The 24,732-nt window shown below is 48.0% G+C and overlaps 1 protein-coding gene across 1 annotated transcript in view; it reads right to left on the minus strand.

The window, feature by feature from the left end:
• Positions 1-24,732, minus strand: part of BICD1 (BICD cargo adaptor 1) — a 1,008,636-nt gene that overhangs the window by 94,417 nt on the left and 889,487 nt on the right. Inside the window, exon 8 of the mRNA XM_030213885.1 lies at positions 2,814-3,201. Within this exon, the coding sequence (XP_030069745.1) occupies positions 2,814-3,201 (388 nt within the window). The remainder of the gene's footprint in view (positions 1-2,813; positions 3,202-24,732) is intronic.

Below are 24,732 nucleotides of genomic sequence, written 5' to 3' on the forward strand. Positions count from 1 at the left end.
GGACACCGGAATGTGGAGTCCCCCAAGGATCCCCCCATCACCAACCCTCTTCAACCTAATGATGATACCCTTGGCTAAGTTATTGGCCAACCATAACCTCAACCCCTATATATATGCAGATGACGTCACGATTTACATCCCGTTTAAACATGATTTAAAGGAAATCACCAACGAAATTAATCAAAGCCTCCAAATCATGCACGCCTGGGCCGATGCATTCCAGTTAAAGCTTAATGCAGATAAAACACAATGCCTTATACTCACCTCACAACATAACACAATTAACTTCACCACCGTAACCACACCAAACCTAACTCTTCCAGTCTCAAACAATCTGAAAATTCTGGGAGTGACCATAGACCGAAACCTCACACTCGACATCCATGTGAAGAACACAACGGAAAAGATGTTCCACTCCATGTGGAAACTCAAAAGAGTAAAACCTTTCTTTCCAAGATCCATCTTCTTTACCCTGGTACAGTCAATGGTGTTAAGTCACCTGGACTACTGCAACGCACTATATGCTGGCTGCAAAGAACAGACATCAAGAAACTTCAAACTGCCCAGAATACCGCAGCCAGACTCATATTTGGCAAAACAAAATATGAAAGTGTGAAACCTCTACGAAAAAAACTTCACTGGCTCCCACTCAAAGAGCATATTGGGTTCAATATTTGCATGATTGTTCATAAAACCATCCACGGAGAAGCCCCAAGCTACATGCTAAACCTCGTAGACCTGCCTCCCAGAAATGCTAAAAAATCAGCCCGCAAATTCCTTAATCTGCACTTCCCCAATTGCAAAGGACTAAAATACAAGCTATCACACGCAACCAGCTTATCTTACATGAGTACGCAACTATGGAATGCACTACCAACTGACTTGAAAACGATTAACGACATAACTACCTTTCGTAAATCTTTGAAAACCTATTTAACAAGGCCTTCACCCTATTCCGATATTTATCTTTCTATAACTTTGCTTAGACCTTTTCTTTCTTCATCCAGAATCTTCCTGTAACACCAATTGTATTCATCTCCTGGAATCGCGATGCCGTAACAGATGCTTGTAAGCCACATTGAGCCTGCAAATAGGGAACATGTGGGGTATAAATGCAATAAATAAATAAACACCAAATTCTTTCCCTGGGAACATCTACTTAAATACAAGTATAAAATTATATATAGGATTTGTGAAAGTCCTCTCCTGATTTTCCAGCTGATCCCTTAGGTTGTAGGAAGTTTTGTGAAGAAATCCTTTTGCACTTATCTAAGAGGAGGTTTGGAAGGGGGACAGTTTGGTCACAGCTGACAAATTTTATGGCCAGGCTCTAATTATTTTGGGAGCCATGTTCTTGCCTCCCTGATTTCTTATTAGTTCTTATCTTCCAGAAGAATTTCATTTGTGTGTGCTTATGTGCTGTACAGCTTGCTTGCAGTAATTGGCTCATAGATTCTGTGACTGTACACCAGTTACTGTGTTGTTTACTGAATAACTCTTCTAAAACTCGGTTTTAGAAGATCACTCTCTGTACAGTAGAGGAGTAGCCTAGTGGTTAGTGCAGTGGACTTTGATGCTGGGGAATTGAGTTCAATTCCCAATGCAGCTCCTTGTGACTCTGGGCAAGTCACTTAACCCTCCATTGCCCCTGGTACAAAATAAGTATCTGAATATATGTAAACTGCTTTGAATGTAGTTGCAAAAACCTCAGAAAGGCAGTATATCAAGTCCCATTTCCCTTTCCCTATATATGTGTATATGGAGGCAAATTTTGTTTAACATTGGGCTCTGAAAATTGTCTACCCCTTACCTTGTTAAAGGTATGAATGGGAGAAGGAAATAGTGATGGGACTTGATATACCACTTTTCTGTGGTTACAATCAAAGCAGTTTATAAATTATTTTTTATATTTTGTACTGAGTCACAAGGAACTGCAGTGGAAATGGACCCCAGTACTCCAGGTTCTTAGGCTTCTGCACTAACCACTAGGCTACTCCTCCAATCCTAAATAATGCATGCATCTTACATTTATAAATCTATTCTTATTTCCTTTGGAAAAAGTATCCAGAGAACAAGTAAGTTCAAATCACAGGGGATGCTTCTTCCCTGGGCAATTTTTGAAAAAGCATGCTTGTATTTTCATTTTGAAAACTAGTGTAAGGCCTGCAAGCACCCTTGGGATTTGCATCAATGTGGGCACATTTTGAAAATTCCCCTTTTTTAATCAATATATTCTTGGATTTATAATTTATAAAAAAAAAAAAAACCACCCCAAAATCATTATTTGGTAGAGATGACACCTGTTTGGTCAACTTTGTTATGGATGTAAGTCTCTGGAACTGCTTGGTATTTATTAAAATAATTATACAAGCACTGTAGGATTATGCTGTGTGGATTCCTATCTGCTGTTAGTACATTAGCTGCCTGAAGCTTTTCTCTTTGTGGATTGCTTTCAGCAGGCCTACATTCTGCCTAACAGCAGATTTGAAGTTTGAATCTTCCAGCACTGTGGTATCTTCTGTGGATACTGGCACCCAAGAAACCTCCAAAGCCTGCTATTAAAAATGATAGGAAAATAAATAATGTTTTACTTATGGTTACATCAAAATTGTTTGAGAGAATGCTTAATTAAAACCATTAATTATGGCAAAGTGGTGTTTTTAGAGCAGGGATTGCTGTCCTTGTGGGTTTATTCTGGGATTGAATGAAGTGCATTTTTTACCTGGTATATATGGGTCTGGGAGCTATTGCACTCAACTTGGTTTGCTGCTGCATACATCTAGAAGTTGTTGCAGCAAGAGTATAGCGGTTACCTTTTGGTCTGGTGCAGAGAGGTGCTGCAGTGACAGGTACTGGGTCTCTGGTCCTGAAAGGTGCTGCAGTGAAAGAAACTGGATTCCTGATCCTGAGAGGTGCTTCAGTGGGACTGAAGAATGTTTTCTGCTGCCCAGATCTGGGAGCTGTTGCACTGAGAGAGTAGTTCTGATCCAGTGTTTGGATTTGAGGGCTGCTGTAGTGAGAACCAAGTTGTCCTGTGCTGCTTGTACTTGGAAGCAGGTGCAGTAGAGGTGGAGATGCTTCTGGAAGACTGGACCTGGGTGCTGCTACTGCCGCTGACTTGAGAAGGCTGCTCTCCTGTCCTGTTTGGAATGTAGAGTTGCAATAGGAGTGAAGCTGGTGTCTGGGAACTGGAGCTGGGAACTGCTGCAAAGACAGCAAAGTTGTTACCTGGTGGATGGAGCTGGAAGTTGTTGCAGTGATAAACGTGGCTGTTAGCTGATATCTGGAGCTGGGGATTTGTTGAAATTTAGAGTAAAGCTGTTTCTTGTTTCCTGGGACTAGAAGATGCTGCAGTGAGAGTGTATCTAGTTTCTGATGTCTGGGATTGGGAGATAATACACTGTGGTATTGAGAATATCACAACCAAGTTTACAGGTGTGCCTGCCATAAGTGTGCCACACTATCCTGCTTTTTTCCCTCTTCTGTTACCTGAACTAATGTATGCCCATGGTTATAAAGGTGACTGACTCTTAATTTGTATCTTGAGCCTAAAATCCTACATTGTTATCTGTTTGATTTTGGTATACCTACAGGTCAAAATTAAATACCACTGATAATTAGTAATACAATAACAAGAATGAATATTGTTAGCTTGTCTATCGCACATCATTTGCTATTTTTATTTGCTATCTTCTATTAAAAAGCTTGTGCACCAATGAAAATTATTATACAATGAACTGGTATATAAATCTGTATTATGGGCATTGCCTAACACTGGTTGATCCATGTGCATATGATTAAGGTGGGTGGGTGGAGCATTTGAAGCAGAGAAGCCAGGAGCAGGAATGTAAGCAGCACACTGAATTGAATAGAGACCAGGAACTTAGTTGATTGTAATGTAGGGCAAATAATTACTCTGGTTGGAGTTTGTGGTTTGTCTCATCTGTTTGGACTATGATATTGCCCTAAATGGTCCCAAAACAAAGAAAAGGGTTCTCATGAAGGTTTTGCTGGCAGTGAGAGAATAATGCCACACTTTGGAAATATATAAAAGAATAGATATATTAGTATAGCAAAGCATTAAGGAAAACTTAGCAGCAAGACTTATCAGTACATGGTAGAACAATAAGGTAACTAATAATTATTCTTGAGACATAACTACAGGTGCTACCCTAACACTACATGCCAAAAGGTACTGACTCACTTGGCACATGGCAATGCTTTCTATCTTGGCCCAGCTATAGGAACGATAACTAATCTTACCCTGTAGGCTACCTGGAAAAGTTCTTTGGCTCCTTCTCTGTGGCAGGTCTCTTCTTTCTCTCTCGGACTCCAAGCTGAAGTTTCCCAACTGGCTCCTGGACAAGGCCATGCAGATAAATTGCCTGCTCCACAGTGTCTTCTGTCTGTGGTTGTTGTGGAAGACTATCATCAAGGAAGCTGGAATGCACACAGCTCTTCTCTGGAACTATCTTAGTTGAAGATAAAATGCTATCCAGTACTGGTTCTTACACATTCCTGCAGCTTCATACCAGAGAGAGAAAATGCAGATGTCCCTTGGAATGCCATTGTCCAGTGCTGCAAGAAGTCTTGTAAAAGCCATCACAGTATTATCCTGAAAACATGGTTCCTGGCCTAGTCAGGGTTTGGTTCATAGGCCTCAGTTTGGCAGGGCAAGGCCTTATGTATAAACAGGCAGTGGTGTGCTGGTAAATGTTTAACAAGAAGGCTGTCTCCCTGGTCCACCTCTGCGCCCCTCCCCCCCAAAATTGCAGAGCTGGCTGTAGCTGGGGAGAGAGCCTGGGGGGGCGGGGGGGGGGGGCAATGCATTACTCCAGGAAAAAAATTAAATGATCCTGGTCCTTCTGCAGACATTTTAATTGCTTAGGAGGGGCTAAACTGAGCAGCCTCCTGGTCTTCCTTATCTCCTGGCTGAAGGAAACTCACACAGCTAAGACTTGTGCTCGCTAAATTCCTGGTTATTCCTACCCTTTGGCTGTGTTTTCTCTGGGCATCTCTCCCTTCTTTCCTTGTCTATCATTGTCACTGCATTTATATCTTTCCAAAAAAGAAAAAAAACCTCTTGGCTCTGCAAATAGTGTGATCTGTTTTAATCTGCTCTGCATATAGTGTGCTCTGACTGTTGTGATTTGATTGTTGTTTCTAACTGGTTTATTGATATCTGTAAATCTGAAAAGGAGATTTCAGATTTCAAAACTGCTAGCAAGTATTATAACTTTTTTCCTTTCCTGGAGATTGTTTTAAAACCTAACACATTCCACAGGTTTTAAACTTTAAGCCCCCCACCCCCACCCCCACCCTAAGAGACACTTCCTAAATAACTTTCCTAACTATTCTACTTATTACAAATTAACTCCACCCAAATTATAACTGCCTCTGATTGCCTATGTATGGCTGAGGAGTAAAGTTAATCTTGCACACTATTAACCCCATCATAGCATACCTGTTCATTCCCATTCCAACAAATCAGGATGACTTTTATTCTCTGTAATAATTCTCTGTAATAATTGTTTCAGTTTCAAGGCCAATTATCTGGAGACTTAAGGCTTGTCCTGTCTGTAATCAGCTTGCTAGTTTAAAACAGGAGCTCAGTAAGGTAAAACAGGGATTAGATGCACTTAAAGCAGCTTCTAAGACTACACAAAACCATACAGCACAGAATCAAGCCAAATTCACACCACTGCCTCCAAGGATAAAACCACCTAGGAATAGATGGTTCACAGTAGGTTCAGGCAGACTTCGATATGTGATACAGAGGCACCCGCCCTCACAAGTGTTGCCCCTACAGAATACTTTTGCTCCATTACAGCATGGTGATGATCCTGAAAATAGAACTGATGCAGAAGAGAAAGAAATGAAGTTGGAACAAAAGGATATGAAGGTACCCAAAGAGAAAAGACAACCCCAAATCACAAATGTTGAAGCACATACCAGGAAATGTACATGGAAAGCGATGGCCACAAATGCTCGCAGTCTAAGCAATAAAGTTCATGACCTTCAAGCCCTGATGTTGGAGGCAGACTTAGACATTGTTGCAATCACAGAGACGTGGCTAAATGGTTCCCATGAATGGGATGCAAACATACCAGGCTATAATCTATTTAGGAAGGATAGAGAGAGTCGTAAAGGTGGAGGAGTAGCTCTATATGTGAGAAATGATATCACGGCGACCAAAATGACAGGGACCTGGGGAAAGGAAGAAGCGATATGGATCACCTTAAAAAGAGAGGATAGAACCTCTGTACACAGGGCCGTGCCGATGCAGTAAGCGGGGTAAGCGCCGCAGGGGGGCGCCATCTTCTGGGGGGCGCCGCCGCTGCGTGCTTACCTTGCCCCTCCCGCTCCCATGTAGGAACTGCCCGCCCTCTTCTCCCCCCCAAGATCCCTTTCCTTTTTTTTTTTTCTTTTAAATTTACCTTCCTCCGGCAGCGCAGCGTCAGTGAAGGAGGCGGCGCTCCCAGTCCCGACGTCTCTAGCCTTCCATTGGTTCGCTCAGTGTCCTGCCTTCTTAGGACGTCATCCTTGACGTCAGAAGAAGGCGGAACACTGAGCGAACCAATGGAAGGCTAGAGACGTCGGGACTGGGAGCGCCGCCTCCTTCACTGACGCTGCGCTGCCGGAGGAAGGTAAATTTAAAAGAAAAAAAAAAGGAAAGGGATCTTGGGGGGGAGAAGAGGGCGGGCAGTTCCTACATGGGAGCGGGAGGGCAGGGGAGAGAGGAGCATAGATGGGAGGGCAGGGTTCATGGAAGGGAGAGAGGGGAATTGCTTGATCGGGATGAATGGCGGGGGCAAGGGACAGATGGGCATGGATGGGTGGGAGGGTAGGGCTCAGGGAGAGAGGGGAATCGCTGCCTTGGAGCCAGGCAGGTGCGGGAGGGGGGGGCGGCGGCACCGCCAACTGGTAGTCTGCAGGGGGGCACCAGAGACCCTTGGCACAGCCCTGTCTGTACACGTGGGTGTTGTCTACAGACCTCCGAAACAATTGGAGGAACTAGATAAAGACCTGATCGCAGATATTCAAAAGTTGGGAAACAAGAGCGAGGTGCTGTTGCTGGGAGATTTCAATCTGCCAGATGTAGATTGGAAGGTTCCGTCTGTGGAATCAGAAAGAAGTAGAGAGATCGTGGATGCTTTCCAAAGTGGTTTGCTCAGACAAATGGTGACAGAACCCACGAGGGAGGGAGCGACGCTAGATCTGGTGCTCAAAAATGGGGATAGTGTGTCAAATATCTGAGTGGGTGCCCACCTGAGCAGCAGTGACCATCAAACGGTTTGGTTTGATATTACAGCTAAAGTGGAGAGCAGCCACTCAAAACTCAAAGTCCTGGATTTCAAGTGTGCTGACTTTAGTGAAATGGGGGAATACCTGAGGAAGGAGATGATGGGCTGGGAGGAAATACGAGAAGTGGAGGGACAGTGGTTCAGGCTGAAAAAAGCTATAAGTAGGGCCATGAACCTTTATGTAAGGAAAGTAAATAAAAGCAAGAGAAAAAGGAAACCGATATGGTTCTCCAAGCAAGTGGCTGAGAAAATAAAGGCTAAAGAGTTGGCGTTCCAGAAATACAAAAAAACTCAAGAAAAGGAACACGAGGAGGAATACCGGATGAAACTGAAAGAAGCCAAGAGAGAGATACGCCTGGCGAAAGCACAAGCGGAAGAACAAATGGCTAGAAATGTAAGAAGGGGTGACAAAAATTTCTTCACTTATTAGTGAAAGGAGAATGACTAAAAAGGGAATTGTGAGACTAAAAGATACTGCGAACCGCTATGTGGATAATGATGAAGAAAAAGCCAATTTGCTAAATAGATACTTTTGTTCTGTTTTCACAGAAGAAAATCCTGGAGAAGGACCGCAAAAAGTACAAATGAGATTGAAGTGGATAGAGCACTGTTCATGGAAGAGAGTGTGTATGAACAACTTGAAAAGCTAAAGGTGGACAAAGCCATGGGACCGGATGGGATTCACCCCAGGATATTGAGGGAGCTCAGAGAGGTTCTGGCGGGTCCTCTTAAAGATTTGTTTAATATATCCCTGCAGACGGGAGAGGTTCCGAGGGATTGGAGAACGGCGGAGGTGGTCCCTCTTCACAAAAGTGGTGATAGGGAAGAAGCTGGAAACTACAGGCCGGTAAGCCTCACTTCGGTTATTGGAAAAGTAATGGAAGCGATGCTGAAGGAAAGGATAGTGAATTTCCTGGAAGCCAATAAGTTGCAAAATCCGAGACAACATGGTTTTACCAAAGGGAAATTGTGCCAAACGAATCTCATTGAATTCTTTGATTGGGTGACAGGAGAATTGAATCAGGGACGAGCTATGGACGTAATCTACTTAGATTTCAGCAAAGCTTTTGACACAGTTCCCCACAGGAGGCTCTTAAATAAACTGGATGGGCTGAAGATAGGACCCGAAGTGGTGAACTGGATTAGGAACTGGTTGACGGACAGAAGCCAGAGGGTGGTGGTGAATGGAATTCGATCGGAGGAGGGAAAGGTGAGTAGTGGTGTGCCTCAAGGATCGGTGCTGGGACTGATTCTGTTCAATATATTTGTGAGTGACATTGCCGAAGGGTTAGAAGGTAAAGTTTGCCTATTTGCGGATGATACTAAGATCTGTAACAGAGTGGACACCCGGGAGGGAGTGGAAAACATGAAAAAGGATCTGAGGAAGCTAGAAGAATGGTCTAAGGTTTGGCAATTAAAATTCAATACGAAGAAATGCAAAGTGATGCACTTAGGGAATAGAAATCCTTGGGAGACGTATATGTTAGGCTGGGAGAGTCTGATAGGAACGGACGGGGAGAGGGATCTTGGGGTGATAGTATCTGAGGATCTGAAGGCGACGAAACAGTGTGACAAGGCGGTGGCCATAGCTAGAAGGTTGTTAGGCTGTATAGAGAAAGGTGTGACCAGCAGAAGAAAGGGGGTGTTGATGCCCCTGTATAAGTCGTTGGTGAGGTCCCACCTAGAGTATTGTGTTCAGTTTTGGAGGCCGTACCTTGCAAAGGATGTAAAAAGAATAGAAGCGGTGCAAAGAAAAGCTACGAGAATGGTAAGGGATTTGCGTTACAAGACGTATGAGGAGAGACTTGATGACCTGAACATGTATACTTTGGAAGAAAGGAGAAACAGGGGTGATATGATACAGATGTTCAAATATTTGAAAAGTATTAATCCGCAAACAAACCTTTTCCGGAGATGCGAAGGAGGTAGAACAAGAGGACATGAAATGAGATTGAAGGGGGGCAGACTCAAGAAAAATGTCAGGAAGTATTTTTTCACAGAGAGAGTAGTGGATGCTTGGAATGCCCTTCCGCGGGAGGTGGTGGAAATAAAAACGGTAACAGAATTCAAGCACGTGTGGGATAAACATAAAGGAATCCTGTTCAGAAGGAATGGATCCTAAGGAGCTCAGCCGAGATTGGGTGGCAGAGCTGGTGGTGGGAGGCGGGGATAGTGCTGGGCAGACTTACACGGTTTGTGCCCTGAAAAAGCGAATGATACATACCTGTAGCAGGTGTTCTCCGAGGGCATGCAGGCTGATTGTTCTCACGACTGTGTTGACGTCAACGGCAGTCCCTCATACTGGAAGAAAAAATCTCGCTGGAGGACCCGCACACGGGGCATGCCCACCGCACATGCGCGGCCATCTTCCCGCCCATGCGCGACCATTCCCGCTCAGTTAAATGACAAGCAAAGAAATGAGGGAAAAAACACAACTCCAAAGGGGAGGAGGGAGGGAAGGTGAGAACAATCAGCCTGCTGTCCTTGGAGAACACCTGCTACAGGTATGTATCAATCGCTTTGTCCGAGGACAAGCAGGCTGCTTGTTCTCACGACTGGGGTATCCCTAGCTCCCAGGCTCACTCAAAACAACAAACAGGGTCAATTGGCCTCGCAACGGCGAGGATCTAACAGAAATTGACCTATGAAGAACAACTAACTGAGAGTGCAGCCTGAACAGAATAAAACCGGGTCCAGGAGAGTGGAGTTGGATTCAAACCGCAAACAGATTTGCAGCACCGACTGCCCGAACCGACTGTCGCGTCGGGTATCCTGCTGGAGGCAGTAATGTGATGTGAATGTGTGGACAGATGACCACGTCGCAGCCTTGCAAATCTCTTCAATAGTGGCTGACTTCAAGTGGACCACTGACGCTGCCATGGCTCTAACACTATGAGCCGTGACATGACCCTCAAGAGCCAGCCCAGCCTGGGCGTAAGTGAAGGAAATGCAATCTGCTAGCCAATTGGAGATGGTGCATTTCCCGACAGTGACCCCCTTCCTATTGGGGTCGAAAGAAACAAACAATTGGGCAGACTGTCTGTGGGGCTGTGTCCGCTCCAGATAGGCCAACGCTCGCTTGCAGTCCAATGTGTGCAACTGACGTTCAGCAGGGCGGGTATGCGGTCTGGGAAAGAATGTTGGCAAGATGATTGACTGGTTAAGATGGAACTCCGACACCACCTTTGGCAGGAACTTAGGGTGAGTGCGGAGGACTACTCTATTAAGATGAAATTTAGTATAAGGAGCATGAGCTACCAGGGCTTGAAGCTCACTAACTCTACGAGCTGAAGTAACTGCCACAAAGAAAATGACCTTCCAGGTCAAGTACTTCAGATGGCATGAATTCAGTGGCTCAAAAGGAGGTTTCATCAGCTGGGTGAGGACGACGTTGAGATCCCATGACACTGCAGGAGGCTTGACAGGGGGCTTTGACAGAAGCACGCCTCTCATGAACGACTAAAAGCTCTCCAGAGATGGCTTTACCCTCTACACGATGATGGTATGCACTAATTGCACTAAGGTGATTCCTTACTGAGTTGGTCTTGAGACCTGACTCTGATAACTGTAGAAGTTATTCAAGCAGGTTCTGTGCAGGACAAGAACGAGGTTCTAGGGCCTTGCTCTCACACCAAACGACAAACCTCCTCCACTTAAAAAAGTAACTCTTTTTAGTGGAATCCTTCCTAGAGGCAAGCAAGACATGGGAGACTCCCTCAGACAGACCCAATGAAGCAAAATCTACGCCCTCAACATCCAGGCCGTGAGAGCCAGAGACTGAAGGTTGGGGTGCAGAAGCGCTCCATCGTTCTGCGAAATGAGAGTTGGAAAACACTCCAATCTCCACCGTTCTTCGGAGGACAACTCCAGAAGAAGAGGGAACCAGATCTGACGGGGCCAAAAGGGCGTGATCAGAATCATGGTGCCGCGGTTTTGCTTGAGCTTCAGTAAGGTCTTCCCCACCAAAGGTATGGGAGGATATGCATACAGGAGGCCCTTCCCCCAATGGAGGAGAAAGGCATCCGACGCCAGTCTGCCATGTGCCTGAAGTCTGGAACAGAACTGAGGCAGCTTGTGATAGGTCTGGGAGGCGAAAAGGTCCACCGAGGGAGAGCCCCACCCTCGGAAGATCTTGCGTACCATCCGGGAATGGAGCGACCACTTGTGCAGTTGCATGAGTCTGCTCAGCCTGTCGGCCAGACTGTTGTTTACGCCTGCCAGGTACGTGGCCTGGAGAAGCATGCCGTGCTGGCCTGCCCATCGCCACATCCTGACGGCTTCCTGACACAGGGGGCGAGATCTGGTGCCCCCCTGCTTGTTGATGTAGTACATTGCAACCTGATTGTCTGTCTGAATTTGGATAATTTCGAAGGACAGCCGATCCCTGAAGGTCTTCAGCACGTTCCAGACCGCTCGGAGCTCCAGGAGATTGATCTGAAGACCGTGTTCCTGAAAGGACCACACCCCTTGGGTGTGGAGCCCATCGACATGAGCTCCCCACCCCAGGACAGATGCATCCGTCGTCAGCACTTTTTGCGGCTGAGGAATTTGAAACGGGCATCCCAGGGTCAAATTGGTCCGAATCGTCCAACAGCGCAGTGAATTGCGACAACTGGTGGGCAGGCGGATGACATAGTAACATAGTAGATGACGGCAGAAAAAGACCTGCACGGTCCATCCAGTCTGCCCAACAAGATAACTCATATTTGCTGCTTTTTGTGTATACCCTACTTTGATTTGTACCTGTGCTCTTCAGGGCACAGACCGTATAAGTCTGCCCAGCACTATCCCCGCCTCCCAACCACCTGCCCCTCCTCCCAACCACTGGCTCTGGCACAGACCGTATAAGTCTGCCCAGCACTATCCTCACCTCCCAACCATCAGCCCTGCCTCCCAACCACCGGCTCTGGCACAGACCGTACAAGTCTGTCCAGCACTATCCCCGCCTCCCAACCAAAAGTCCCGCTGCCCACCACCGGCTCTGGCACAGACCATACAAGTCTGTCCAGCACTATCCCTGCCTCCCAACCACCAGCCCCGCCTCCCGATCTTGACTAAGCTCCTGAGGATCCATTCCTTCGGCACAGGACTCCTTTATGCTTATCCCACGCATGTTTGAATTCCGTTACCGTTTTCATTTCCACCACCTCCCGCGGGAGGGCATTCCAAGCATCCACTACTCTCTCCGTGAAAAAATACTTCCTGACATTTTTCTTGAGTCTGCCCCCCTTCAATCTCATTTCATGTCCTCTCGTTCTACCACCTTCCCATCTCCGGAAAAGGTTCGTTTGCGGATTAATACCTTTCAAATATTTGAATGTCTGTATCATATCACCCCTGTTTCTCCTTTCCTCCAGAGTATACATGTTTAGTTCAGCAAGTCTCTCCTCATACATCTTGTAACGCAAATCCCTTACCATTCTCGTAGCTTTTCTTTGCACCGCTTCAATTCTTTTTACATCCTTAACAAGATACGGCCTCCAAAACTGAACACAATACTCCAGGTGGGGACTCACCAACGACTTATACAGGGGCATCAACACCCCCTTTCTTCTGCTGGTCACACCTCTCTCTATACAGCCTAACAACCTTCTAGCTACGGCCACCGCCTTGTAACACTGTTTCGTCGCCTTCAAATCCTCAGATACTATCACCCCAAGATCCCTTTCTCCGCCCGTACCTATCAGACTCTCCCCGCCTAACACATACGTCTCCCGTGGATTTCTATTCCCTAAGTGCATCACTTTGCATTTCTTCGCATTGAATTTTAATTGCCAAACCTTAGACCATTCTTCTAGCTTCCTCAGATCCTTTTTCATGTTTTCCACTCCCTCCGTGGTGTCCACTCTGTTACAGATCTTAGTATCATCTGCAAATAGGCAAACTTTACCTTCTAACCCTTCGGCAATGTCACTCACAAATATATTGAACAGAATCGGCCCCAGTGCCAATCCCTGAGGCACTCCACTACTCACCTTTCCTTCCTCTGAGCGAATTCCATTCACCACCACCCTCTGGCTTCTGTCCGTCAACCAGTTCCTAATCCAGTTCACCACTTCAGGTCCTATCTTCAGCCCCTCCAGTTTATTTAAGAGCCTCCTGTGGAGAACCGTGTCAAAAGCTTTGCTGAAATCTAAGTAGATTACGTCTATAGCTCGTCCCTGATTCAATTCTCCTGTCACCTAATCAAAGAACTCAATGAGATTCGTTTGGCACAATTTCCCTTTGGTAAAACCATGTTGTCTCGGATCTTGCAACTTATTGGCTTCCAGAAAATTCACTATCCTTTCCTTCAGCATCGCTTCCATTACTTTTCCAATAACCGAAGTGAGGCTTACCGGCCTGTAGTTTCCAGCTTCTTCCCTATCACCACTTTTGTGAAGAGGGACCACCTCCGCCGTTCTCCAGTCCCTCGGAAACCTTTCCCGTCTGCAAGGATATATTAAACAAATCTTTAAGAGGACCCGCCAAAACCTCTCTGAGCTCCCTCAATATCCTGGGGTGGATCCCGTCCGGTCCCATGGCTTTGTCCACCTTTAGCTTTTCAAGTTGTTCATACACGCTTTCTTCCGTGAACGGTGCTGTATCCACTTCATTCTCAATTGTATTATTTCCAGTCCATCGCGGTCCTTCTCCAGGATTTTCCTCTGTGAAAACAGAACAAAAGTATCTATTTAGCAAATTTGCTTTTTCTTCATCATTGTCCACATAGCGGTTCGCAGTATCTTTTAGTCTCACAATTCCCTTTTTAGTCATTCTCCTTTCACTAATATACCTGAAGAAATTTTTGTCACCCCTCCTTACATTTCTAGCCATTTGTTCTTCCGCTTGCGCTTTTGCCAGTCATATCTCTCTCTTGGCTTCTTTCATTTTCATCCGGTAATCCTCCATGTGTTTCTTTTCTTGAGTTTTTCTGTATTTCTGGAACGCCAACTCTTTAGCCTTTATTTTCTCAACCACTTGCTTGGAGAACCATATCGGTTTCCTTTTTCTCTTGCTTTTATTTACTTTCCTTACATAAAGGTTCGTGGCTCTATTTATAGCTTCTTTCAGCCTGGACCACTGTCCTTCCACTTCTCGTATTTCCTCCCAGCCCATCATCTCCTTCCTCAGGTATTCCCCCATTTTACTAAAGTCAGCACGCCTGAAATCCAGGACTTTGAGTTTTGAGTGGCCGCTCTCCACTTTAGGTGTCATATCAAACCAAACCGTTTGATGGTCACTGCTGCCCAGGTGGGCACCCACTCGGATATTTGACACGCTATCCCCATTTGTGAGCACCAGATCCAGTGTCGCTCCCTCCCTCGTGGGTTCCATCACCATTTGTCTGAGCAAAACACTTTGGAAAGCATCCACGATCCCTCTACTTCTTTCCGATTCCGCAGAGGGAACCTTCCAATCTATATCCGGCAGATTGAAATCTCCCAGCAACAGCACCTCTCTCTTGCTTCCCAACTTTTGAATATCTGCGATCAGGTCTTTATCTAATTCCTCCAATTGTGTTGGAGGTCTGTAGACAACACCCACGTGGACAGAGGTTCTATCATCTCTTTTTAAGGTGATCCATATCGCTTCTTCCTTTCCCTAGGTCCCTGTCATTTCAGTCGCAGTGATATTATTCCTCACATACAGAGCTACTCCGCCACTTTTACGACCCTCTCAATCCATCCTAAATAGATTATAGCCTGGTATGTTTGCATCCCATTCATGGGAACAATTTAGCCACGTCTCTGTGATTACAACAACATCCAAGTCTGCCTCCAGCATCAGGGCCTGAAGGTCATGAACTTTATTGCTTAGACTGCGAGCATTTGTGGTCATCGCTTTCCATCTACATTTCCTGGTATGCGTTTCAACAATAGTGATTTGGGGATTTCTTTTCTCTTTGGGTACCTTCATATCTTTTTGTTCCACTTTTATTATTTTTTCTTTGGCTTCCGTTCTGTTTTCAAGAACATCACAGTGCTGTAATGGAGTAAAAGAATTTTGTAGTAGTAACACTTGTGAGGTCTGATGTTTTCTTGTCACATAACGAAGTCTGCCTGAGCCTACAGTGATCCATCTATTTTTAGGTGGTTTTATCCTTTGTGGTAGTGGTGATAATTTGGTATGATTCTGTGAAGTATGATATTGTGTGGTCCTAGATGCTGCTTTAAGTGCATCTAGTTCCTGTTTTACTTTACTGAGCTCGTGTTTTAATCTAGTGAGTTGCAGACAGATAGGACAAGCCTTAAGTCTCCAGATAATTGGTCTTGAAACTAAAGCACCACAATTATTACAGAGAATAAAAGTCATCCTGATTGATTGAAATGGGTATGAACAGGTATGATATAACATCTTCCAGATTCCCTGTGGCTTGGCACCACTGGGAAGCTAGGGTCCATTGAGCTGATCTCATGTGAAGACAAGCCATGGGAGTCACATGGACTGTAGAGGCCATATGGCCCAGGAGTCTCAACATCTGCCGAGCTGTGAACTGCTGGGATGCTCTGGCCTGGGAAGTGAGGGACAGAAGGTTCTGAGCCCTCGGCTTGGGAAGATAGGCCTGAGCAGTCTGTGAATTCAGCAGAGCTCCTATGAATTTCAGAGATTGGACTGGCTGGAGATGGGACTTCGGGTAATTTATCACAAACCCCAGCAGCTCCAGTAGTTGAATAGTGCACTGCATGGACCGAAGAGCTCCCGCCTCTGAGGTGCTCTTCACCAGCCAATCGTCGAGATACGAGAACAAGTGTACCCCCAGCTTGCGCAGGTACGCCGCAACCACCACGAGACACTTCGTAAACACCCGTGGTGCAGAGGCGAGCTCAAAGGGCAGCACACAATACTGGAAGTGACGTGTCCCCAGACGGAATCTAAGATACTGTCTGTGAGCTGGCAGTATCGGGATGTGAGTATAAGCATCCTTTAAATCCAGGGAACAAAGCCAATCGTCTTTCTGAATCATGGGGAGAAGGGTGCCCAAGGAAAGCATTCTGAACTTTTCTCTCACCAGATACCTGTTCAGGCCTCTCAGGTCTAGGATGGGGCGCATCCCCCGTTTTCTTTTCCACAAGGAAGTACCTGGAATAGAATCCCTGCCCTTCCTGCCCGGGTGGCACAGGCTCGACCGCATTGGCGCTGAGAAGGGCGGAGAGTTCTTCTGCAAGTACCTGCTTGTGGTGGGAGCTGAAGGATTGAGCTCCCGGTGGACAATTTGGTGGGGTGGAGACCAAATTTAGGGTGTATCCGCACCGCACTATTTGGAGAACCCACTGGTCGGAGGTTATGAGAGGCCACCTTTGGTGAAAAACTGTCAACCTCCCCCCGACCGGCAGGCTGTCCGGCACGGCTACTTTGATGGCAGCTATGTTCCCATGGATCCAGTCAAAAGCCCATCCCCTGCTTTTGCTGTGAAGGCGCAGGGGGCTGCTTAGGCGCACGCTGTTGACGGGAACGAGCGCGCTGGGACTGTCCCTGTGCCTGAGGAGGCCGCATCAACTCTGGGTCTGTGTGGACTCTGTATTGGGACTCCGCTTTCTTAGGGATGGTGGGATTAGATAAAGGCTTCAACCAGTTCCGAAGCAGTGTCTCCTTGAGGACATTGTGCAACGGTACCGTGGAAGACTCTCTAGGTGGTGATGGATAGTCGAGGACTTCGAGCATCTCAGCCCTCAGCTCATCCACAGTGACCACTGGGAAGGGAATGCTAATAGACATGTCCCGGACAAAAGAGGCGAAGGAGAGGCTCTCTGGAGGCGAGAGCTTCCTCTCTGGTGAAGGCGTGGGGTCGGAGGGAAGACCCGCAGACTCCTTGGAGGAGAAATATCTGGGGTCTTCCTCCTCCCCCCACGAGGCCTCCTCCTCGGTGTCGGACATGAGCTCTCTCAGCTCAGACTGCAACCGGGCCCACCTCGACCCTGAGGAACCATGTCCTCGATGATGGTATCGAGAGGTGGACTCCCGCGCCGGCGGGAACAAAGCTCCCTCCATCGACGTCGACGGGGATTCCACCTGAGTGGCGATCGAGACCGGTATCGAAGACCGCATCACAGAGCCAGAGCCAGCCGGCGCTTCCATCAATGGCACCGTGGGCGCAAGCACCCCCAGTGCCGGCAAGGCCTGGCGCATCAGCCCCTCCACCTGGGAGGATGGCTCGGAGGCACTCGTCCAGGCCCGCTGTCGGGAGAGGCTGGGGGGCCGGTGCGGGCATCGGTGCTGGAAGCTGCCCAGGTCCAGGAGATGGTACCGGGGTACCCTACGACCTGCGCATCGACACCTCTTCGATAGAGGGGGAGCGCTCCTCCTGGCGTTGGCGCTTCTTAGGGATCGAGTCTTCTCTCGATGTCCCGGAGCTGCCAATCCCATGCGCCGTGGGCGACCGATGAGAGTGCTTCTTCGCAGCTTTCTTTCGATGCCTGTCATTGGCGCTCCGCGGCATGGACGAGGCGGAGGTGGAGTCTCCGCGCCCTCTGGGGGCTGGATCCGACAGGGTTCGGTCCCGATGGCCCTGAGCAGTGCGAGTGGCTGGGGCAGACTGCCCATGCGGTCGCTCACCGCCACCGTCGCTGGCAGGTCGTCGGGCCAAGGGAACCTGTACTCCTGGAGTCGGTGCCATAGTCGGCGTTGAAGACGTCGAAATCGGTACCGGTACCGAAGACCCGGCCGTCAACACCGATGCCGCCAAGGTCGAAGTTGAAGTGCCAGCACAAGTTCCAAAAAGACGGTCCCGAAGAACTTGCCTCGCCACCTGCGTCCGCTTTCTCAAGCCGAGACACAAGGTGCACGCCTTGGAATTATGCTCTGGTCCGAGGCACTGGAGACACCAAGCGTGAGGATCGGTCTGCGAAATCTGCCGGCCGCACCGACCACACTTTTTGAATCCGCTTGGGACCTTCAAGGACATCGACAGAAAAATCGCATCGGCGAGGTCAAAATCGTCGATGGTGGCGGTAAAAGGGCACACCACAAAATAAAGAACGGACGCGCGGCCACAGAAACGAAACAAATGGAGAAACTCGACGAAAAGGAAAGGAAAGTCCTTTTTATTTTTTTTTAAAGGGGGCAAAGAAAATCGCGGACTAGGCCGCAAGTTGGTTTTCCGGGGCTGACACGGAGAGGGACAAGACGCGTCTCTCTCCAGCGCGGAAAGCGAAAAAACTGAGTGGGAATGGTCGCACACGGGCGGGAAGATGGCCGCGCATGCGCGGTGGGCGTCCTCCCGCGAGATTTTTTCTTACGGTTTGAGGGGCTGCCATGGACGTCAACCCAGTCGTGAGAACAAACAGCCTGCTTGTCCTCGGAGAAGGACATGTACAAATAAAGGTAAGGTATACACAAAAAGTAGCACATATGAGTTTATCTTTTTGGGCAGACCATGCAGGTCTTTTTCTGCCGTCATCTACTATGGTACTATGATCCCAGGTTCCAATCTAATTCATGTTTAATGTGGGATAAAATGCCACATGTTTTAAATCTGGTGAATATTTTGATGAACCTGTGAACTTCTTGTAAGCTCAACAAACTATTTCACAAACTTTTTTTGAGTTTCCACATTCTAATAGTGACCGTACTTGTATAATGTCCTTGACTTTGGTGCCCAGTAGCAGGGTTTCCTCCGTATATAAATAATGCTACATATTTTTGCAACATCCCAGATTACTGCTGGAACTTGGATTTTGGGTTCCATTTTCAAAGGCGTTCCAATAAATAAGTAAGTAAATAAATAAATAAATATAAACTTTTAATGTTGAGCACCTGATTCTCAAAGTGGACATATTCCAAGCACTATACTGAAAATAAAATGATTTTTTCTACCTTTGTTGTCTGGTGACTTTGTTTTTCTGATCATGCTGGCCCAGTATCCGATTCTGCTGCTATCTGTCCTCTTAACTCTGTTTCCAGGGCTTCCCTTGCCCCCCATACCCAGTGATTGCCCTCTCTCCCCTGCCCCCCCTCCAGCCAACCATACCCAGCGGTGTCGATTGTTGAGTGGATTCTTCGGGGCAGGCAGGGCGCTGCCTCTCCTGCGGCGCTACTGCATCACTCTTCAAAATGGCCGCCGAGACTTACAAGGGTGGCCTCCAAGACTTCAGCAGAAGTTTTGCGAGGCCGCCGCTGGAAGTCTTGGCGGCCATTTTTTAAGAGCGATCTGGCAGTGGGGGAGGGTCAGTGCTGGCAGCAGGCAGGCAAGACTGGGGATCTTACCTGCCTGCCCCGAAGCATCCACTGGACAACCAGTTACCTTCTTCAGGTATGGGACCCCTTAGCGGGCAGGAGGGAGGGAGGAGAGCCAGCTTGCCCTGAATAACAACCGGCTCGCAAAATTGTAAAAAATACAACTAGCTCTTGCGAGCCGGTGCAAGCCGGCTCCAGCACACCACTGCAAACAGGTATGGCCAGTATATCACACTACAGGTATAGTGCCTGGAATTCAAGTGAAGGGTTTAGGTTAAATAGCAATGTACAATGAGATAAGAATATGCTAATAGATGGCACACTTTTTAAGTCCATTAGCATCAAATATGTTTTTGTGACTGGCACACAGTGGTGTGCTGGTAAATTTTTAACAACAGGCTCTCTCCCCAGTCCACCTTGGTGCCCCCCCCCCCCCCGTCCACCTCGGCACCCCCATAAAATTGCAGAGCTGGCTATAGCCGGGGGGAGGGGGGGCAATGCATTACTCTCTCCAGGAAAAAAATTTAAATGATCCCAGGTTCCAATCTAATTCACGTTTAATGTGGGATAAAATGCCATAAATAAGTAAATAAATATAAACTTTTAATGTTGAGCACCTGATTCTCAAAGTGAACATATTCCAAAAACTATAATGAAAATAAAATGATTTTTTTTCTACCTTTGTTGTCTGTTTTTCTGATCATGCTGGCCCAGTATCCGATTCTGCTGCTATCTGTCCTCTTAACTCCATTTCCAGGGCTTCCTTTCCATTTATTTCTTTCCTCTTCATTTCTGGTCCTCAGCTTCTGCCTATTTTCTTCATCCATGTGCAGTTTTTCTCCTCTCTTCCTTTTCCCTCATCTCATCTCCTTCCTCACTCTTCTCTCCCCTCCATCCATGTCCAGCATTTCTTCTCTCCCCTCCTCTCCCCTGCATGCACCCATACCCAGCGACCCTCCTCTGCCCTGCCCTGCATGCACCCAGATGTCCAGCAATGACCCTTCTCTCCCCTGCATGCACCCATGTCCAGCAGTGACCCTCCTCTCCCCTGCATGCACCCATGTCCAGCAGTGACCCTCCTTTCCCCTGCCCTGCATGCACCCAGATGTCCAGCAGTGATCCTTCTCTCCCCTGCATGCACCCATGTCCAGCAGTGACCCTCCTTTCCCCTGCCCTGCATGCACCCATACCCAGCGACCCTCCTCTGCCCTGCCCTGCATGCACCCAATGTCCAGCAGTAAACCTTCTCTCCCCTGCATGTACCCATGTCCAGCAGTGACCCTCCTTTCCCCTGCCCTGCATGCACCTATGTCCAGCAGTGTACCCTCCTCTCCCCTGCCCTGCATGCACCCATGTCCAGCAGTGACCCTCCACTCCCCTGCCCTGCATGCACCCATACCCAGCGACCCTCCTCTGCCTTGCATGCACCCAGATGTCCAGCAGTGACCCTCCTCTCCCCTGCATGCACCCATGTCCAACAGTGATCCTCCTTTCCCCTGCCCTGCATGCACCCATGTCCAGCAGTGTACCCTCTTCTCCCCTGCCCTGCATGCACCCATGGCCAGCAGTGACCCTCCTCTCCCCTGCCCTGGATGCACTCAGATGTCCAGCAGTGACCCTCCTCTCCCCTGCATGCACCCATGTCCAACAGTGATCCTCCTTTCCCCTGCCCTGCATGCACCCATGTCCAGCAGTGTACCCTCTTCTCCCCTGCCCTGCATGCACCCATGGCCAGCAGTGACCCTCCTTTCCCCTGCCCTGCATGCACCCAGATGTCCAGCAGTGATCCTTCTCTCCCCTGCATGCACCCATGTCCAGCAGTGACCCTCCTTTCCCCTGCCCTGCATGCACCCATACCCAGTGACCCTCCTCTGCCCTGCCCTGGATGCACTCAGATGTCCAGCAGTGACCCTCCTCTCCCCTGCATGCACCCATCTCCAGCAGTGACCCTCCTTTCCCCTGCCCTGCATGCACCCATGTCCAGCAGTGTAACCTCCTCTCCCCTGCCCTGCATGCACCCATACCCAGCGACCCTCCTCTGCCCTGCATGCACCCAGATCTCCAGCAGTGATCCTCCTCTCCCCTGCATGCACCCATGTCCAACAGTGATCCTCCTTTCCCCTGCCCTGAATGCACCCATGTCCAGCAGTGTACCCTCCTCTCCCCTGCCCTGCATGCACCCATGTCCAGCAGTGACCCTCCACTCCCCTGCCCTGCATGCACCCATACCCAGTGACCCTCCTCTGCCCTGCCCTGGATGCACTCAGATGTCCAGCAGTGACCCTCCTCTCCCCTGCATGCACCCATGTCCAGCAGTGACCCTCCTTTCCCCTGCCCTGCATGCACCCATGTCCAGCAGTGTAACCTCCTCTCCCCTGCCCTGCATGCACCCATACCCAGGAACCACCTCCATCCACCCATGCCCAGCAGCGACTCCCTTTTCCCCCCTGCCACCCCCTCCCGAGTTGTTTCGTGAATTCTTCTCCTCCCTCCAACCCGATCCAGTCCCTCACCACCCGCTTGTTTTTTGAATTCTTTGGGGCAGGCAGTCTTACCTGCCCGCTTCCAGCACAGACTGTCCTCCCTTGCCGACTCGCGCTTCAAAATGGCCGCCGAGACTTCAGCCGAAGTTTTGCGAGGCTGCCTTTGGAAGTCTCGGTGGTCATTTTTAAAGGGCGAATCGGCAAGGGAGGACAGTCAGCGCTGGAAGCGGGCAGGCAAGACTGCCTGCCCCGAAGAATTCACGAAACAAGCAGGCGGTGAGGCGGATCCGGAGGGAGGGAGGAGGGAGGGAGGAGAGCCAGAGCCGGCTTGCTATTTTCAACAACCGGCTCGCAAGCCGGAAGAAAATTTAACAACCGGCTCTTGTGAGCCGGTGCGAGCCGGCTCCAGCACACCACTGCTGGCACATGTCTAGCTCATATTACAGAAACTTGATTGCCTAATAATACAAGTCCAGCTTTGGATGAGGCAGTGACTTCAACATAATCCATTCTCAATAGTTTTAATTTTTATCCTGTGGAGCAGATCTAACTCCCATTCACAGATCCATTCCAGACTAAAGAACTGATAGTGCCCATTGTTTAGGGAGCACGTTTTTTCATGACTGCAGGACCAAACTATACATTCCTTTTCTCTCTAATCATATCACTGAGTATATAGTCTTTGATATCATACCAGATTCAAAGATATAGGAGGGATACAGGTGCTGAGATAAGTAGGTATGTTTTATTAAGAAAATCCTTAGTTTAGTAGACTGTTTAAGTGATTGCTATGTTGACAGACAACATAGCAAGCTTGTATAATGGGTGGCGTGGAGGGGCATAATTGAACGGCACCGGCCATCTCCGTCGCTGGCTCCGCAAATGGGCGGAGCCAACCGTATTTTTGAAAAAGATGGCCGGCCACCTTTTTTTTTCAATAATACGGTTGGGGCCGGCCAAATCTCGACATAAATGTTGAAATCGCCGGGTTTGAGATAGCCGGCATCGGTTTTCGCTGATAATGGAAACTGAGGCCGGCCATCTCAAAACTGGCCAAATCCAAGGCATTTGGTTATGGGAGGAGCCAGCATTTGTAGTGCACTTGTCCCACTAACTGGAAAGGAATGGGCACGCATGAAGGAAATTGCATGCAAATGAGCTGCTCGCTATTAGCTCATTTGCACACAATTTCCTTCCTAAGGAGGGGAAGCTACGGCAGTTGAGGACATCCAAAATGTTTCTGTGAGAAGGACAGCCATGCCTTTGCTATGCCTCTGACACCCTTTTTATTTATTTATGTGGATTTTGGATCACAAGTAGCAGCAGTGGGATTTGAACTGGCCATCTCTAGATTGCAAGACCAGTGTTCTAACCACTAGGCCACTCTGCCCTTCCTCCACTCTACTCCACTCCCTTCAAATTTGGCCATCCCTGGGGGGGGGGGGGCAGTTGAGGACGTCCATGCCTTCATTATGCCTCTGCTGACACATACATACCTCACCCCCCCAGGGACCTGCATACTGCTCCCCCACCACAGGGATGGCCAAATTTCAAGGGCATGGAGGAATGGCAGAGTGGCCTAGTGGTTAGAGCACTGATCTTGCAATCTAGAAGTGACCAGTTCAAATCCCACTGCTGCTACTTGTGATCCAAAATCTAAATAAAAAGGGTGCCAGAGGCATGGCTGTCCTTCTCACAGAAATATTTTGGATGTCTTCAACTGCCGTCGCAGGGATGGAGGCATACCAAAAGAACATATTCTAAAAAAAAAAAAAAAAGATAAAAGCTTTTGAAGTTGTTTTTTTCGGGTTGGGAGGTGGTTAGTGACCACTGGAGAAGTCAGGGGAGGTCATCCCCAATTCCCTCCAGTGGTCATCTGGTCACCTGTTTGATGCTTGGTCGTGAAACAAAATGGACCAAGTCGGCCAAATGCTCGTCAGGGCTGCCCTTCTTTTTCCCATTATCGGCCAAGGGCGGCTATCTCTTAACCGCGCCCCGTCCCGCCCCCTTGAACTTTCGCTGTCCCCACGACGGAAAGCAGTTGAAGCCGGCCAAAATCGGCTTTCGATTATGCCGATTTGGCCGGCATTGGGAGAAGGGCGGCCATCTCCAGATTTGTGTCGGAAGATGGCCGCCCTTCTCTTTCAAAAATAAGCAGGATAGTGTCCATAAAGATGTTTATACATTCATTAAGATATTTCTTCATCATTTCCAGTGGTAATAGCACTAATAATTTAGGGACATTTAAGAAACAGGTCTAAACACCTCTCATAGAGGGTCTTTTACCAAGGCGCGGTAGCGTTTTTAGCACACTCTAATGATTAGTGTCCATAAACGCCCATAAACGCTGGCACGCCTTTGTAAAATGATCCCATAGTTTTCCAACCTTTCCAACTTCCTCTGAGTTACCATATTTCCTTTAAGCACCATTTGCAAATCAAACTGGTTTTTCAACATCCTTCAATTTAGCTTGATAGAACTTCAGTATTTATTTTCAGCACTTGATATACCGCAAGTGATCCCTGAGGCGAGACTCGTGGTTTACAATTTCTATTACAGGTAGTATGACAACATGCCTGGGCTTGAAAAAATTGTAAACCTTTCAATAAGTTTATTAAAATGAGAATCCATGAGATGATAATTTTGTACTCTTCAGCTTGGAATTATGGACCTTTTGGTACATCATAGTAACATAGTAACATAGTAGATGACGGCAGAAAAAGACCTGCACGGTCCATCCAGTCTGCCCAACAAGACAACTCATGTGTGCTACTTTTTGTGTATACCCT

Source organism: Microcaecilia unicolor, chromosome 9 (assembly GCF_901765095.1).
Source record: "Microcaecilia unicolor chromosome 9, aMicUni1.1, whole genome shotgun sequence".
In the NCBI taxonomy this organism is placed as follows: Eukaryota; Metazoa; Chordata; class Amphibia; order Gymnophiona; family Siphonopidae; genus Microcaecilia; species Microcaecilia unicolor.